The sequence below is a fragment of the Lethenteron reissneri genome, chromosome 52, assembly GCF_015708825.2.
Source record: "Lethenteron reissneri isolate LAM-NWPU_2019-01 chromosome 52, ASM1570882v1, whole genome shotgun sequence".
Lineage (NCBI taxonomy): Eukaryota > Metazoa > Chordata > Hyperoartia > Petromyzontiformes > Petromyzontidae > Lethenteron > Lethenteron reissneri.
In genome coordinates, this window is record NC_083830.1 from 4,269,296 (window position 1) to 4,287,870 (window position 18,575).

General features: G+C 44.3%; 1 protein-coding gene across 1 annotated transcript; it reads left to right on the forward strand.

Annotated features, from left to right (window-relative positions):
• Positions 1–487: 487 nt before the first annotated feature.
• CFAP418 (cilia and flagella associated protein 418) lies at positions 488–15,742 on the forward strand. The gene is made up of 6 exons (XM_061573365.1): positions 488–653; positions 3,004–3,082; positions 3,849–3,937; positions 6,913–6,978; positions 10,910–11,005; positions 13,046–15,742. Exons 1-6 carry the CDS (start codon positions 583–585, stop codon positions 13,203–13,205), a joined length of 561 nt encoding a protein of 186 aa, XP_061429349.1. The 5' UTR covers positions 488–582; the 3' UTR covers positions 13,206–15,742.
• Positions 15,743–18,575: the final 2,833 nt, after the last annotated feature.

Below are 18,575 nucleotides of genomic sequence, written 5' to 3' on the forward strand. Positions count from 1 at the left end.
TTATTTAAAGTAGCGCATTTTGATGTGACGTCACATTTCTCACCCCCCCCCCCCCTCGTCACACTTCGTCACAAATGTCTGACCCCCCCCCCCCCCAGGTGCGTGACGTCATGTTTTATTTTGGGAGGGAGGGGGCAGAGATTTGTGACGTCATATTTGAGCGGGGGGTCTGACTTTTTGTGACGTCATGTGACTAAGGGTGGAGGGGGTAAAAAATCGTCCAAAATCGTGTGACGTCATTTATGGACGGCCCCTTATACCGTATGGGTTGACATTGTAAACCCAGCATCTGGAGGTTAAAAACCTCGCAAATCTGACACCGGCGGTCGCGAGCCCATCCCCCAGTAACCCGGGGCAACAACGCGGCGCCATTCCAAATCCCCACCGCACACCGGGCGGACCCTCCGAGTCGCTGATTGGTCGGTCGCCGTCACGCGGAGGTGGGGAAGGGGGCGGGGCTTGCGCGCTGGGGCCAATGGGCGAGGGCCTGTCGGACTAGCGAGAGACGGAGGCCTCGGCGCGCTCTCTCGGGCCGAAGGAAGGAGGCCACGGGGGGTGGAGGAGGAGGCCAAAGGCCGCGCGATGTTGGACGACCTCGACCGACTTCTCGACGAGGCCGAGACCGCGGCGTCGTCGGCGCCGGGGCCAGACAAGTGAGACTCTCCGCCCCTCCACACCCCCCACTTATTTCGGCTACAGTCGCTAGTCAACACCCACTAAGTGGGCTTGGGGATGTTGACTACCTCGCTTGGTGTACAGGAGGTCGTGGGTTGCATGCCGACCCTGACGCCTGCTGTATATTTGGAGTTTGCGTGTCTCTCATCATCATCACGGTGGCTAGGAGATGTTAACTACCTCGCCTGGTGTACAGGAGGTCGTGGGTTTGATCTCGACCCTGACGACGCCTGCTGTATATTTGGAGTTTGCGGCGTCTCTCATCATCATCACGGTGGCTATGAGATGTTAACTACATCTGGTGTGCAGGAGGTCGTGGGTTCGATCCCGACCCTGACGACCCCTGCTGCTGTATATTTGGAGCTTGCGGCATCTCTCATCATCACGGTGGCTATGAGATGTTAAATACCTCGCCTGGTATACAGGAGGTCGTGGATTCGATCCCGACCCTAACGCCTGCTGTATATTTGGAGTTTGCGTCTCTCTCTCATCATCATCATCACGGTGGCTAGGAGATGTTAAATACCTCGCCTGGTATACAGGAGGTCGTGGGTTCGATCCCGACCCTGACGCCTGCTGCTGTATATTTGGAGTTTGCGTGTCTCATCATCATCACGGTGGCTAGGGGGTGTTAACTACCTCACCTGGTATACAGAACATCGTGGGTTTGATCTCGACCCTGACGACACCTGCTGTATATTTGGAGTTTGCGGCATCTCTCTCTCTCTCCGCGTGGTCGCGTGGATTTTTCTTCGGGTCCTCCGGATTTTCCCTCCACATTTAAAATCAACAACACGCGTTTAGAGTATTGGGCTGCTATAAATTTCCACGCGATAAGCCACTTGGTGGGACTATCATTTGTGGCCAGGTCGCTTCTGACAAAGAGCTACGTAACTCAGTGGGCTTTACCTGTTAACATTAGAATAGTTTAGTTTTAATCCTGATGGTACCGTGTTCTTCGGATTATAAGACCGCACCTTGTGGGTGCGTCCTATAGTCCGGTTGTTGTGACAAGCGGCGGCGTTGCTCGTGAATTTGTTCACATATAGCAAAACCGCAACACATTTGTCAATAACACTACCCTCAAAGTAAAAACACTATATAATAGGCGACGTTTCGGGAAACGGTCCCTGGTGCAATGAAGCAGGTCCATGATCCGAAACGTCGCCTGTTATATGTTATTGACGAATATGCTCATCCTGTCCGTGTGTGTGTGTGAGAACAGAATTTATCTAACTGTAGCGACACCGGGCACAGATTTTGGGTGCGTGTTTCATTTCCGAGCGTCTTATAATTCGAAGAAGTCGATATATTTTAGAGGGCCGTTGGTGAAGGGGCCTTCAGAAAGAAGGCACTTTACTTTGGGCGTTTAACTAAAGAGGTGGAGTTCGTGTGGAGTGTCACATTGAGGATGGGAAGGTGGAAATTATATGCACGCATTTGTCTACAATAAATTATATACACAGAATCCCGAGTAAAGCCTGAATATCCCAATACCGGTGTTGCATTGGGATATTTGACCGATTTTCTGATGGGTATTGGTTGTATGTTCTTGAAGATTGTTCAAATAATTCGACATTTTTTTTTATCAGCGACATTTTATTTTTGTTAAACTTGTAGACATTTATAGTAGTTGAAAACATGCACGGAGTTTTCCAGTCCACATCCCTATCTCTACACTTGCCCTGGTGTTTGAACCAAGTGTATGTAAGCTGTCAATGTGCAAAGATGTATCAGTATTTTTGCAAACGTGCACTAAAATATACAGGATGGTCCAGATGTATAGTGATGCTCATTTAATGATCTAAACCGTTATATTTTTTAAAGTAAGGTTTATTTAAAAAAACAAATCTATAAGCAAAGGGAAAAAATGTCAGTGGTCAATTAATTGCGGGTAAAAATACATCTGGACCACGCTGTACACCATTGCGTGATCATCGTCAACATGTTGTTCGTCACTCGGAGTGTAACATGATTTCTTCAAATCTATCGGGTGGAACTTTTTTCTCCTACAAATTTTAATTGTTTAAACGCCTTAATGTTACGTAAAGCCGGTAAAATGCTCTTGGTACACGGAGCCATTATTGTAACATGTGGATAGCATTCAAAGAGTGTGTCCGCAAGAGTGAATATAATATGACCATTTAAGTCTAAAAAAAGAACCCTTGAAGACTAAATGTTATCAGGGTTATGATTGTTAATGTAGAATTATGTTATATATACCGGTAAGAGCAATGAGATCTTAAAGTGTGATAGAAGAGAAAATGTTGCCCGAGTCATAACCCAAGTAATCTTTTTGTCGTAACGTAATCACCGTGTTATCCTCAGGAAGGTTAAAAAGAAGAAAGATGAAGACAACATAGAGGCCCTCCTGGAAGAGCTCTTAGAAGTGGAAGATAAGCCATTGGTGAGCATGCTATGTGACCTAGTAGTCCCAACATGAGGACTCACTGCTTGCTTTTTAATTGATATCGCTCTGATCTTGGGGAAAGTGATTAGAAACACTGCTTCACAGTCATTATTAGAGTAGAATTGGGTTTTACTGACATTCTTTTGGATGGCAAGGCTAGTTTATCAAATATAATGTTTCTCAAACTCTGGCTTTGTGGCTCCACTACAGTGGTTGGCTCAATGTGTATATAAATTGAAAAGGTTGCTATCTATGAAAAGCTACATTATGGAGGATTATGAGGACTGATCTATATGTCCATTAGCTCATACCTGTCAACCCCTTATCAGTGCATACCTTATTACAGACCAATTCAGACCGTATCGTTCACTCTGTACCCTTATGAATCTCAACTTTCATCCTACAAAGTCCCATCACAAGGGAGAAACACAAACGAATAGACAAAAATTATGTTACTAAACAAAAGACTGCTGAAATGCACATATTCCAAATGATGCTTTTAAAGCATGTAGGAAATTCTCCGTTCATAACATATTTCAAAGACCAATCATGTTTCAAAGCATCTTCAATTCTAGATTTGAAGCTTTCGTGACTGCAAGGATTCATATTCTTGGGTTTTTTCGGTAAAGTCACGTGACTTTACCGAAAAAACCCAAGAACATCTTCAATTCGTTGTTTGGGGATTTCTATCTGATAAAAGCTCAAATGTCTCGTTGCTGTTACAACCCCCACCAAGTCTCTGTCCCTATGATATAACCCACAGCCTAAAGCCTGCGGAGCTGCCCGTGTTCCTCTGGCACAGGTGGCCCATGTGGACCCAACCAAAGAAGCTACGAGGAGCTCTGCAAGCAGGTACTCCACGACCTTACCAAGACGGCGGGACCATAAAGTTGGGATTTGTGAAGTGTCTAAATGCTGCCACATCTCAAAACACGGCATAAGAAAGTGTGAGATCGACACATCGAGAGGGCTGGGGAAAGAGGATGATTTTTTAAAATCAGGAAATATGCTTTTATTCAGAGGGGGGGTGAAGCAGAAGCTTTAAGAATTTGAAAGCTCGGGGTGTTGAGGGATAGAAGACCACAGTCCAGTGTAGGTAAGAATGAAGATACTGGGACAAGACAAATAGGGATGCAGTCGGCAGTGCAGACGACCTGAGGAAGAAAGTTTCAGACAACGTAAGCAGCATCAGAAAAGGAGTAACCTGCCATTGAGAACAGGATGACTGGAGCTTTCGCTTGGAAGCCTGAGTTGTTTGAGCAAAGGGTCGAGGAAGGGGAATAGAGTGTGATGAGTTAAGTGAGGCATGCGGATTGAGTTCACAAAGAATATTGACAATAGTGTGGTCGACCTTGTAGTTAATTCAACATTGAATTGGGAGCCATTGCAGGAATTTAAAGATTTGCCGCGATATAATCTCTAATGGTGTAGGTGAGGAGTCCAAAAGGTGGCAATATTTATAAGATTAAACTCATGAATAAAATAGTATGAATATTATATTTTAAAGCTAATGTCAAGGAGATATCGGTCTCTTGGTCCACCTTCTTAAAGCCATTGGCAAAATATTCCAGTTATTAATAGATCTGTTTAAATAAAAGATGATCGCCTTCTTCAGGAAAACATGGAAAAAGTGATAGCCATAGTTTACAAATGCGATTATAAAGGAATCCTTAGAAATAATCATTCCAATAGCCATCTAATGTTAGTCTCCTTTTAAAGCCATCACATGCCACACCATAACATGAGCACTCACATTTTTCTCTGATGTCTCCCGAGTTAAACACATTCCTGCGGAGGGAGCTGGTAGGAACGTTGGGTTGCTCGGTCAATGACCAGGGTCAACGGCGGCGTGGTGTATTCCGCAAATATGGCCGACTGTGAGGGCGGGCACAAGCCGGCGTGAGTAGGTTAAACGTTGAGTTTTATATGGGCACCACGGGGTGACCAGCCCCTCCCCACCCAGCCCCTCCCCTCCCACCCCCCATACAGCCCCACCCAGCCCCTCCCCACCCTCCCCACCCTCCCCACCCAGCCCCTCCCCACCGCAGCCCCTCCCCACCCTTCCTTCCCCACCCAGCCCCACCCTCCCCACCCAGCCCCTCCCCACCCTCCCCTCCCCACCCAGCTCCTTCCTCCCCACCGAGTCCCTCCCTGCACGACGGACGGACACAATAATCCCCTGTGGGCTGGTGTAACCAGGAGGTTCCTACCAGTACAAGCTGTGTGCATTTTACTCGGGTGCGATTGAGGCTGCAAAAGTGAGTTTGTGAACCTTGTGTCACCTGTTGTGGAAGTCAGGGATTAGTGACAGATTAATTCGATGGAGTAAAATATGGGATATTTACAGATGTCTGGAATAATCACAGAAATCAGGTTAGGCAGTGCTGCCTATTAATTAACGTATGGTATCATTATATGTGGCGTAATTTAAACAACGTAAATAGACCCAGGTAAGCTGGATATAGAGGATTACATGCCTTAGCATATTGGGCAGATGGATTGTCAACTAATGAGTTTGCAGAGGGGGTTAACCCCAATTTGCTGCAGTAGATATATCACAATTTAGACTGTTAGTTAAAATCCACAAAGCTGGATCCTAGATAATATAAATGTTTGACTATATTTCTGGCTTATGAACATATGTGCCTGTGGCGGATGGTAGGAATTTGATGATGGAGCGTAAGAAACTTCTAAGTATGGAGCAAATCCTTGAAGGACATGGCTAACAATTGCATTTGGCTAAGCGTTTTCTTTAAACATCATATTTAAAAACGCTTACGATACTATCCAAATAGTTCCAGTATATTAGTGTGTTTTTAAAAACTTCCTTCAGTGTAGTATGCTATGTACTGTACATGAATAATTATATTGATCACAATATTCTCCTGATTACAAGATGCACTTTTTCACCTGTACTTCAAAGAAAGAGTTTGGTGGTACGTCTCATAAACTGGTTTGTGTGTCTGACCAGATTTGTATAACTGTATTGACAGCAAAGGTAAATTTAGTTGTAAATCTTTCTTTTCGGCACGTCTCATTACCTGGTGCCGTGGTGGCGATATGGTAACTACTTTGCCTGGTTGTGGGTTTGATCCCAACCGTTGGAGTTTGCATGTTCTCCCCGTGGTCGCGTGGATTTTTCTCCAGGCCTTCCATTTCTTTCCCCTCCACATTTAGAAACAAAGTGTGTGGGTCCAAATTGAGACTGCTATATAAATTTCCACGTGATAAGCCACTTCTTAAGGCTATTATTTGCGTCGAGGTCACTTCTGAAAAAGAGCTCTATACTCTTAGGTTTTTTCGGTAAAGTCACGTAGGTAAAAATAAAAATAATAATAAAATGATTGAAATAATAATAGAAATAAAATAATAAATCACGACGTTTCGGGCGCAACACAAGCGTCCGTCGTCAGGTGCGACAACCACAGCACGAAACAAATGCTGAAGTGGGCTGTGGTTGTCCCACCTGATGACGGACGCTTGTGTTGCGCCCGAAACGTCGTGATTTATTATTTTATTTCTATTACTATTTCTATCCTTTTATTATTTATTTTATTTTTTACCTACGTGACTTTACCGAAAAAACCTAAGCGTATGAATCCTTGCGGTCACGAAAGCTTCAAATCTAGAAAGAGCTCTATAGTCCAGTGGGCCTTACCTGGTAAGATAAAAAATAGTTGATAGTTTTTAATAGTACGTGTGAAATCAATTTAAACGTCAACATATGACCGCATTCCCTGCTTTGCATGATGTTTTCCTGAGTGTGGCGCTGTTGAGCTGTAAGATCACTTGCCTGCTGCTGCTGTCTTGTCTGTTGCTCATGCTAGGTGCTGCCCCGTTTATCTAGGGGGAAGCAAGCTTCCATGTGGACTGGGAACTACCATTTCATGCAGGTACCAAGCTTATACTGATAGATGCACAATAACCAGACGACACATCACAACTACTAGATCATGAACATATGAAATTTCCAATAAACACTCTGCCACATAAAAGAAGCAACTAGCTATTATCGTTGGCAATCAAACAAAAGGTCTCAATTCAAGTCTAAGGTGCTCAACTTTGCTGATTTTTTGTGTGATTTATCCATTATATTCACAATTGCTGTGGTTCTTCTTTACACACACGGTTCGCGATTTTAATGGCATCAGTTCCACCTTCATCATTTGTCACTTGGCTGTGGTATATTTGTTATCTCATCTGAGTAGTAGTCTGCTCGTCAATCTTGGGTGGTGGCTCGGGTTACCTCTTTGTATGTTCAAAGCAGTAGTTGAAATATATATATATATCGTGAATTATGAGAAATAATACTTTGTTGTATTGTGAGTAATGTATAATAACCCAGTGGTGTACACGTATTACTTGAGTCGGTTACTCTAAATGGTTCTGAAGAATGTTCAGTTAATTCCTCAAAAACATATCTGTGCAGACATTAATTTCGAATGTAAAGATATTTCTTCATTTTCCCCAGATACTTTACTATATATTTGTGCTCGTGAAGCAATGACGTGTATGCTATTATGGGGAATATATTTGGCAGCAGCATGCAGCCATTGGCTAATTTCCTTTATGGCAATGACATTGTCAGAATTTTGTTCATGAGGGCTATCGTTCAGTGGACTGAAATTAATGTTCCATCTCTGGGTTTTGGGCTGACTAGGGGAACAGAGTCCACCTCATCTTTGCAATGGCTTCGTATGCTTCCTGCTCCTCCGATGACCACATTTGGCTTCATATGATGCAAAATAAGTTCAACGTACATACACACTTCCCGCTCCTCCAATTAGCACGTTTGGCTACGTACGATGCTGTCAAGCACGTGCGTGGTCTGGAACTGTTGAAGTTAGACCTCAGCTGATGATTGCACCTTTTGAGTATGTAAGTCCATGAGTAAGACAACTCAATGTCCAAATTTGTTTATAAACATTCCCAATTTTCACTGCAATCACAGTTGTTGATATGCCTCTATATTAAAGGTTGATTTTCTGACCGTACATTCCAATACTCACATCGACACATGCTGCACAACAAAAATAAAACTGTACATATGAAGGCATAATGGTAAAAACCTTCAGCTGCAGAGCATTCGATCACTCCTCCCTTGTCAAATGCATATTTCTGTGAGATGCAATTGGAATTGTCCTGCTGCTGCTACCTGTCTGAATTTAGAACATTTTACAAGGGATTGGATGATGTTTGAAAATTCCAATTTGCCAGAGCACTCTGCGTGCAATGTACAACATTTATTATTAACGTTCTCTTAGTATTTCACGAAGGGCTGCACAAACCTAGCAGGGATCCGCACATTTTAAAGATGTAATCTAGTTTGTCAGGCAGTTTTATTTCCAGAGCTACATAACAATTAAGTCAAGAGCGGAATGGGAATTTTTTGCAAATATTCCTTTTTTGTTCCAAAAACATTTTGTTCTCTCCAATTCGGTTTATAACGATTTCGTTTTTTTATTGCATTGTGAAAATAACATTCCATTCCATATTTTGTTCCCCATTGCTGCTGTTCTAATACAGTTTTTTGCTTTTAACAGTACTGAGAAGAAAGTGTGTGTGTCCAAATTGAGAATGCTTCTTCAGCTATTTAAAACACCTTGTACGGACTGAATGCAAAACTACATTTAAAAATGGCTATGCTCATTTTTAAACAATAATTTGCATTCACAAAACCTCATTACATTTTGAAGCATTCATGTTAGGTTTTCATGACAAAATTTAAATGAGTTTTCCACTTATTCCTGAATGGCTATTCTTGATTGCATCATGTTCAGCCCAATCTCAACTTTAAATACCCCACTACATCCAATGTCTCCAATTAACATTGCACTTATTTTAGTTTTCTCCCATTGTCATTCAAAGAAAATTGTGGTGGTGATTTAACTTGCTCTTCCAAGGCACATTTATAAGTCCTTACAGTTGCATTTTATGAAATTGCTAAGTCCACAAGATAGAACATGCCAGTTGAGACATGACTCAAAATCCATCTGCCACATCCTAGGAGTGAATCTAATACACGTGATGCTCCAGTGTCATGGAATAAAATTTCATCCTCTCTTCATCTTTTATCTTTGCGTAAGCTTTGTTACATTTATTATCTTACAATGACTCATTGCTTGACACACATGCGTGTAAATGTTTTATAAGAGTACGTGAACAGGAAACAAAAACACAATGTTCCAATGCATTTTGACTGCTTGTGTTGTGGTTATTGCAAACATGATCCCTTGTATAAAGGTGTCAGTTTTGTACCAGTTGAAAGGGTAAAAAACCTATTACTATATTTTGCCACTGGTAAAGGAGGTCTCATAGTCCAAAACAAACTCCCCATATTTTGGTGCAATGCTGTGTAGATTTACCATTGAACACGTGATTTATTTCTGCTACTTATTAGAACTTAGGGAAACCCATATATAACATTACTTTTTAAGGTTCTATTTTATATTTATAATCACGCATCCCCTTAGATATTACGGTGTATTGCATATTGAACATCATAAATGACTTGTATTCTGCAAAACCTCATTACATGTCGAAGCATTGATTTGATTTTCTCGTGACATCTAAGGTTTTTGTCAATTTTATTGTGTGCAATTTGGCTTTCTCATATGTCAGAATAAAATATCGGCATTCTGCCATTCGTATAAGATTTTGTATATGCTGATCTTACCCCAAACCTTAACATTTATACGTCCTTTATCCCCATCTTCTCTATGCATCTCCCTCTGTTGCCTTTCTGTTGCATCAAAGAGTACTATTAACATTTTGAAGCAATATGCACAGAAATTGTCCCGGTACATTGAACAAATATCTGCTTTATTTGTAGGTTGTGGTGGAGATTGGGTTGAGTGACTGATTGGCTAATTGCAATTTTTTTGTATATGTAGAATCCAATGAACTGTAATTGATTTGCTCAGTGATTAACCTACGCTTGGGAAACGGAATTCATTCCGTGTACGAGCAGCTTGATTCACCAACAACTGGAAGTAAAATGCGACTGTCATTATTCCAGTCCAACTGGGTGGCATGGTGGTTATCGCACTTTGAAGGGTTGCGAGTTCAATTCCTATACTCTTTGGTTCTTTAGGTAAAGTCACGTAGGTATAAAATAAAATAGATCACGACGTTGCGGGCACAACACAAGCGTCCATCATCAGGTCTAATCTATTTTATTTTATACCTACGTGACTTTACCGAAAGAACCAAAGAGTATGGATTCCTGCAGTCACGAAAGCTTCAAATCAAGTTCAACTCCTGTTCGGGAATCAGCTCGGCTCATCATCTGCCTGGCATCGATAAAATGAGCACCAGTTTGTGGGAAGCCAACAGTGTTTGTAAAATGTGCGTGACATTTTCTCGCCACTAGCTCAGGGCAGCCAACAGTTGATCGCAGCCGTATTGCACGATTGAACAAATATTTGATTGGATCGCTAGAAGATTCTGTTTGCATATAACCCTAACCCATTCGTCATCCTCCACAATAACATGGTAAACACTCTATAGTTTTTATATTTCCCTGTATGTAATGAATTAATACTTGGGTTTGACATTCATCATCATCATCATGATTACTATTACTTCCCCTCCAGCCTTCTTACGAGTGGGTGCAACTGTTGAGGTGGTGTTCTGTCATTCGTGCGCTCTTCTGAATAAAACATTTCCTTCCTGACTGGGTGTAAAACTGATTTCCAAGTCATAGTTGATTGCTTGATTGCCTGCTTGATGGCGTGAATGATGAGCTAGGAGGTGTTTCGATTGAATTACTGATTGATTTGAATATTATTTGGACAGCCTGATGAGTTTGTTTCTGTGGTGCAGGGCATGTGACAGGCTGCACTGCACAGTGTGTGATTTCCGCGTGGTGACATTTGACAACATGGAGTGGCATCACTCGTGTGACTACCTCTTCTTTCGGTGAGCACTCCCTTCTCACTGCATGACACACGTCGCTTTGTAATTGTAAGCGGATGCTTATTCCTGCTTGCGTGTGTATATGTGCGTGCGCATTGCATTGTGGGGAGTGGTAGTATAGCAGTTAACGAGCTGTGCTTCGATTCCTGCGCTACGATTCCCGCTCACAGCCAACACCAGTGACAATTATTTGAACTGGTTCTTGGCCTGCCCTAGGTCGACTCAGCCATAAATTTGTACCTGGCGTGGTATGTAAATATCGCCACTAGGGAGACAAAGGTGGCCGGGTGTGGTGCTGGCCACACACCCCCTCGTGTGTCGTTCCAGCCTTCATAGGTGCTCACTAACAGCACTTGTCCCAGCAGTCTGTTAAGGCTATACGGGGGATCTATATCCTTCCTTTGTGCATTGCATTGTGGGGAGCAGTAGTGTAGTGGATAACGCGCTGCACTACGAACCCGGCAAGATTCCCGTTCACGGCCAACACCAGTGACGATTATCTGAACCAGTCCTGGGCCTCCCTATGTCGACTCAGCCTCAGAATGAGTACCTGGTGTATTGCGTAGAAACATCGCCACTGGGGAGGCAAAAGCTATTGGGCGTGGTGCTGGCCACCCGCCCCCTCGTGTACCGTGCCGGCCTTCATAGGTGCTCGCTAACAACACTTGCCCCAACATTCTGGTAAGGCTTTTTGGGGGATCTGTGTCTTGTATGCATTATATTCATATTGTTTGTACAAGTACGTGCATTTGCTTGCGTGTACGTGTGGGTGTATTTGTATATGCGAGTGCCTGTGTTTGTTTTTATGTACAGTTGTGTGTTTACACTTGAACGATGCAGGGGGGAGCAGTGATACAGTGGGTCATGAACTGGATGAGGAACGCTGTGGCCTGTATTTTGTGGCTGAAACCGGTGGTGGATCTAGCCTCTAGGTCCGCTCGGCCTTCAGTGAGCACCTGATATGTTGTGTAAACATCAGCAACCAGGGAGAAAAGGCCACTGGGCGTGTTGTTGGCCTCACCACTCCCCAGGTGTCGTACTGGCCGTCGTAGATGCTAACAGCACTTACCCCTGCAACCTGTAATATTAAATTAAGGATGGGTGTTTGGCAATGTATGCCTGTGAGGCGTGGCCAATTAGAAATAATACAATTAGAATGAAATTTTTCAAATGTGGATTTGGGGGAGAGTTATGAAAAAAGCCAGACAGAAAAAAGAAAAGGAGAAGTACGTGGACTCGTTTTAACAATTAAGAATAAGAGCACAAGCTGGATTGAGCAGATGGCAGTGAGATGGAAGGAGCTGAAGGAGGCGATTGGTGTGAGAGGGCTTTCCGAAGTCCATCGACGGAAGATTATTTGGCAAAAGACTGAGAGGAATAAGCCCAGGCCAGGCATTGCACTTCTCAGTATCAACTAAAGTGGCACAACTTTAGAGGTTCCAATTTCTTTACATGACCAATAGCAATGGATTACGTGATAACCATTTGAAATGAGTGGGTTATGAAACGATTAAATGTTATTGGTCAACTAAACAAATTGGTACTACTAAAATTGTGCTACCTTATGTGGTACTGATTTCTCTCCTGGTCCATGGTCAATGCTAAATGATGTTCAACAAGGAAGAACGTACAGACACTAAAAAAGCAGTGGAAGACATCCTCATGGATTAGACTATTTTGCCTCGGATCAGAACATTTAACGAATTAATGTTTGTGTGACTTTGTCTTTTTGTGGTGATGCTGGCGGTGGTGGTGCGCTTAGCGCGCTGCACTACGAACCCAGCGACCGAGTTCGATTCCCACTTACGGCCAACACCAGTGATGATTATTTGAACCGGGTCCTGGGCCTCCCCTAGATTGACTCAGCCTCAAATGAGTACCTGGTGCGGTGTGTAAACATCGCCACTAAGGAGACAAAAGGCGACCGGACGAGGTGCTGGAAACCCACCCCCTCGTGTGCCGTGGCGGCCTTCATAGGTGCTCGCTAACAGCACTTGCCCCTACAGTCTGCGAAGGCTACACGGGGGATCTTTGTCTTTGCAGTAACAACATGCCGGACGTGGAAAAGCTGCGAGCGAGGCTGGTGCGGCGCACGGGCACGCGGGCGTACGCCTGCCAGTGCAGCTGGCGTTCCGTGCAAGAGCCCACCGAGCCTGGATCCAACCTGCGCTGGGTGTGCAGCAAGCATGGCCCGAGCTCGTGAAAGGTGTCCGCCCCCATGGGTAACGGCGACAGGATTAGACTCGATGTCCTAAGTGTGTGTGTATATAAAACTAAAGAGTGCTGTATTTCCAGGAAACGTATTTCCCTCTTTGTAAATGCAGTGTAGTATCTTCGTTTTCTTTTGGGTTCTAGTGTATATTGTAGTTTTGTATAAATAGGATTCTCACTTTTCTGAGTTGGTTTTGCTGCTCAGCAAGCCGGCTACCTGATTTACAAACCATGGCAATACTTGTAAATATTCTGTTTGGTTATATTAAGTCAATCTGGACTGGTGGCACACAGAATAGAAGGGACAGTTGGAAAGTTTGAGAGTTAAAATCCCGACTGGGGTCGACTCAGCCCTGTACCTGTCGGGGCTCCATCGAGTGAATATCGCGATGTAAGTTTCACCCCTGCCAAAGGAATGGTGAATTTATACCACTGGTTCAGGGCTCTAACAGAAGGTGAATGGCAAGCCCATGCTCATGTGAGCATCAAGTTATTACTACTTTTTTTTCCACACGCTTTAGCCTTGAGTCTTGGTTACGATGTAGTCATTGCAAATAATGAACGCATTAAGTGATGTGAATTGTACACATATTTTTTTATATTGGGTGCAATTGTGAACAACAGCCATATTAGACAGTGGTACATCTAATTGGCATAATACTTGGTTCACTGCAGCTCAAATGCTCACTCCTACAAGGCGTGTGCTGAAGTTAGGAGATGCCCATGCGCTTGGCATTTGAAAGCTGACCACCGGAATCGGTGATCTCGCTGACAATGTGTTCGGGGAGGCAGTTCCATGTCCGGACAGCAGAGTGAAGGAAGCTTCTGTCCAGGGAGCTCGTTCTGACAAACTGGAAGTCCAATGGGGATGAGGTGATGCAGCCTAAATAGAGAGCGCGCCCAACAGGACTACCGCCGGCTAGATGTAGCAAAGATGGATAAATTGTCATCGCAAGATCGAGGAATGGAGATGCCACGTGGGGGAGGCTTTTATCCACTATTGGATTGATCATAGCTGTTGACAGTGATGAGGCAACATACACCGCAGCCTTGATACATTTCGAGACTACACGGTGTGCTCTTGAGGTTTGTTAGCCCACACAGCTCTCTTTGATGGCAGTTGACGCACATCAGCATAACTAGTGAGCACTGCTGGTAGTGTGGCTCATTAATTCATGTTCATATACAGTAATTAATCTAAGCAGGTGTTATATACAATTCTTCAAAAGCAGAAGTGTGATCCAAAATAAGTGCTTTTATGTGAGTCAACTAATTGACGAAAAAAGGACGAAGCATGGATACTGATCATGGTGTGATATTGGCCAGAGGAAGAAAATGTAAAAAAAAATTCAATGAAAAATATTTGGCATAAGTACATTGGGGATAATTTTTTTAAAACCCGAAATCTGTTTTTTTGCAGAGAAGGATAAATCTAAAAACGTGGCAGCATGTAGCCGTTTTTAAGCTTCTGCCAGAGTGGAGCTTAGCCACCAGGCAACCGGGCATTAGTCCGGTAAATGAGCCTTGTAATTGGGACTCCTCACACTGGCCACTACTAATGACAAACAAGGTAAAGGTGCAGCCCTGCAATTACAGTAGTTGCTCACACCTTTGCTGGTGGAAGGACCTCTACTAAACAAAACAACCAGAGAGAAGCCCCCTCTACAGCCATATGTGGCATATTCTTCCACGCTGACCAGAATTGTTTGGAAGAGGTGGGAGTAACTCACACTTTAACCCTCCGCCACGCAACCCTTAGCGTTGACTAACTGTGTGTGGTCAACTCATTTATACTGCCGGGAGGACAGAGGGTGATGGGGGAGATTTAAGAAACTTGCAAGCATTGTTTGAAAATTTCCCGCTGTTGAGATTGAACCGGCAACCCATGCATTGCGCTAAACCGTTACATCTGGGCATGGCTTAAATCTCAACTTGAATCGGCCAGGGGCTAAGTTAGGTTATTCATGGTATCAGACGGTTAATCTCTCAAAACCAACTTACCAGGAAGAAATGCAGTTTCCGAGTCCAGCGCTTATTAAAGTGTTCCGTCGAAAAAACAATAGTCCGTTTGACTTCAAAGAGGGAAGGGGGGGGGGGTTACGGTGTTCATTTGTGACTTTGAGCAGGAACTCACCTTGGTTTTGTCAAAAAAGCCTGCATTATGCAATATAACTGTGACATGTGCAGTTTAGAAATACGGTTGTGGTGCTCACTGTTCTGTGTGTGTGTGGGTGGCCTTTGAGAGTTGAGGGATTTGTTATTGACTGGCGGGTCCGCATTGAATGTGAGCAAATGTGCGAATTGCAACTGATTCACCAGCCTGTTGGTTCTGTTGTGTAAAACAGCAGGTGGAATCGCTCTCGTTTGCTTGTGAGCAGAATGGAGATCGGTTTTCAAGTGGCTCTGTGGGCAGGTTCTATTGTTCCTTATCCTAATGGGGTTTTGAGTTGAGTTTTTGCTTTGGCCGTGAACCATACGTCCAGGTGTTTATCGGCTCACTCACCATTCGCTAATAAAACACACTCTGGACATCTGTGCTCTTGTTGATCGATGTGTGCTGTGCAATCAATTGCGTATGTGAAACTACTTTTTACATCTGTTTTTGCAACTTGTTGAGATCGTAAATATTTTGAAAAGCATTCGTTGGAGTGATAAAGCCGTGCAGTGGCTGATTGACTTGATATGCTCCTTTTCTGCTAACTTATATGTTTTGTGGTGTGGCAATTATGCAGTGGGCATGCATTGGTAAGTTTCTAAGCAACGCAGCTCAAAAAGGCAGTTATAAATAGCAAGGATATTAAAATTAACATTAATGTACAAATTTCAGTTGACCTCACAGCCAGTTTTGTAACTTTTGGAAGTTGATTAATTCTATTATGATAATATAATGGGCACCAGTGTTTGGGGATGTAAAATTTGGTCATGCTACGGAGAGGCCCCCGATATTGGTACATGCGATTTCACCACTGACTTCAGACGACCACCACCACAGATAAACACGTGTTCTATGCAAGGGTTTCCAGGAGGCACCTTATTTATTGACAAGTCCACACTTCACAGGTTTGTCCTCACACTCTCCATCAGGGGCGTGCGGTCAGGGGAGGCAGGGCAGGCACAGCCTCCACCTGTCATAACTCGAATAGAAATAGCTGTTACGAAAAGTAAAAAATAATAAACTAAAAATGTAGATTTTTTTTTCCACTGATCCGTGTTATAAATGGCATTGCTGTACGATTCCAATCATTTTTATAATCAAAATCGCCAAATTTGCGGAGCTCCGCTGCAAATACAGGGAGCGATGAGAGGTGAGGCAGCGACGAGCTCAGCCTCCCCTCTGATTGCGCAACCCCTCAGAAACTGGATGGAGCGCGGGCAATAAGCTCGTGCCTGTTACTATTTCTCAGTGTGTCACCAATGTAATGTTTGTCGACCCCTTTATTTAATGTCCTCGCCTTCCATACTCCAGGTAACTTATTTCACGTATGTGTATATATATTTAGGCTTGCTGGTCTCGTTATGAAACTGCAATGAAAAAGCACCAGGGGAGGCAGCTATCACATCTGCCTCACAGAGGGGGGCGTGTCAGACACGCCCCCCTCAATGAGCACACGCTCCCCTCAGTGTGAATCTGGCTCTGATACCAGCCATTGACCTCACCGCACGTCACTGCTCTCCATAGTCGCCTACCCGAGCCTAAACACAACCCTAACCTTGTAACAGTGATGGCGCTGACCGAGACAGCCAACAACTATCTGGTCGCGCAATATCTAGCGGCGACTGAGGAGACGAGTCCACTCACCAGAACCGGCAGCCCTGAGCCCCCCGCTCTCAACTCCTATTATGCTCCCAGCGCGGCCTGGCTCCGCCCTGACCGCGCCTCCCTTCTCGAACCCGCTAGCAGGTTCCAGGGGCCTCCAGATGGGGTCCTCCGTGACCCTTGCCCCAGTTCCTCCGCCCTGCCAACACCACGTGATCACGCCCTCACCGGCGTGTGTGCTGTCTGTCCACCACAGTTTCCGCTGCTATCCACCAGCCGACGCTATTACTCTACAAATGTTTGAAAGTGCATAGCTCCAGTGGCTTCCTAATATCGTAAGGAAGAGCGTTCCAGACGGCCGCCAAAGCACATCTGAAAGTGCGCGATGTAGTGACCGTAGTCAAAAGCCGCTGCGAGGATGAACGGAGTTCCCTTGATGGTCTATGCTCCTTGACGAGAATGGCGAGGTACTGTGGTTCATTTGTATCGAACACTTTGTGTGTAATGATATCATCCATAATAGAGGGTTTTTTTGGATTAGATCGCGTATAAATATCTAAATGTGTCGTTAAACCCGCCAACCCGCCGACACAGCCAACTAGTAAGGGTTGTCACGTAAACAGAACGTGGCCAATTCGTCACTCGTACAGCACACCGGTGTGTTGGAGAGCCAAACCACAACATCTACAATCTGAGTACGACGTTTTGTTAGTAATTACAACGAGCTTCATCAGGCGACAGCCAGATTTGTGGAGAAGTCCGTTTCGTTTTTTATATAGAGGCGTAGATGTGGTGACCACGAAAGGACAAGATCAAAGGGCTCGCAAAATGCACATGCATAATGTACGTTGACTCAGCAACCCCCCCCCCCCCCACTTTGCACAAGAGCGCAGAAGCGTGGTCACCACATCTACGCCTCTAAATTAGGAACGAAACAGTAAGACCCCTCCACAAATCTGTCTGTTGCCTGATGAAGCTAGTTGTAAGTTCTGGCAAAAATTGTACTCAGATTGTAAATGTTGTGGCTTGGCTCTCCAACACAACCGGTGTGCTGTACTAGTGACGAATTGGCCACGTTCTGTTAACGTGACAACCCTTACTAAGTTGGCTGTGTCGGGTGGCGGCGGGTTTAACGACACATGTATATATTTACACGATCTAACCCAAAAAGACCTCGTACATTTTCTATTAAATATAGGCATAGAAAAGATTGTCCGCATTCTTAAGCGTGATTTTTATCGCCAAGGTTTAAACGCACGACCGCAGCCCTCCCAAAGTGGAAAAGGTGATTATTTTGAAGGTGACCAAATCTCTCATCGTTGTGTCTCATGTCAACAGGGGCTTTGTTTCCCTGTTGTTTGGTTGCGTGCTGTTTCACCTGCTTCTCACCCGCCATGCGTTGCAGGCGAAACGGGGAGTCGTCGGTTTTTTTTCTTCTTACGTTGTATTTGGTTACACTGGGTCTTTGACCCTCCCTGGAGCTGTATTTCAACGCGGTTGTTACCGGCGTGATGCAGTTCCCCCCCCCCCTCTCTCCCATCGCAGGAAATTGACAGCCGTGTTTCCCCCGGTAGAGTGAATGCATTTGTGAGTTCTGATTTTGAT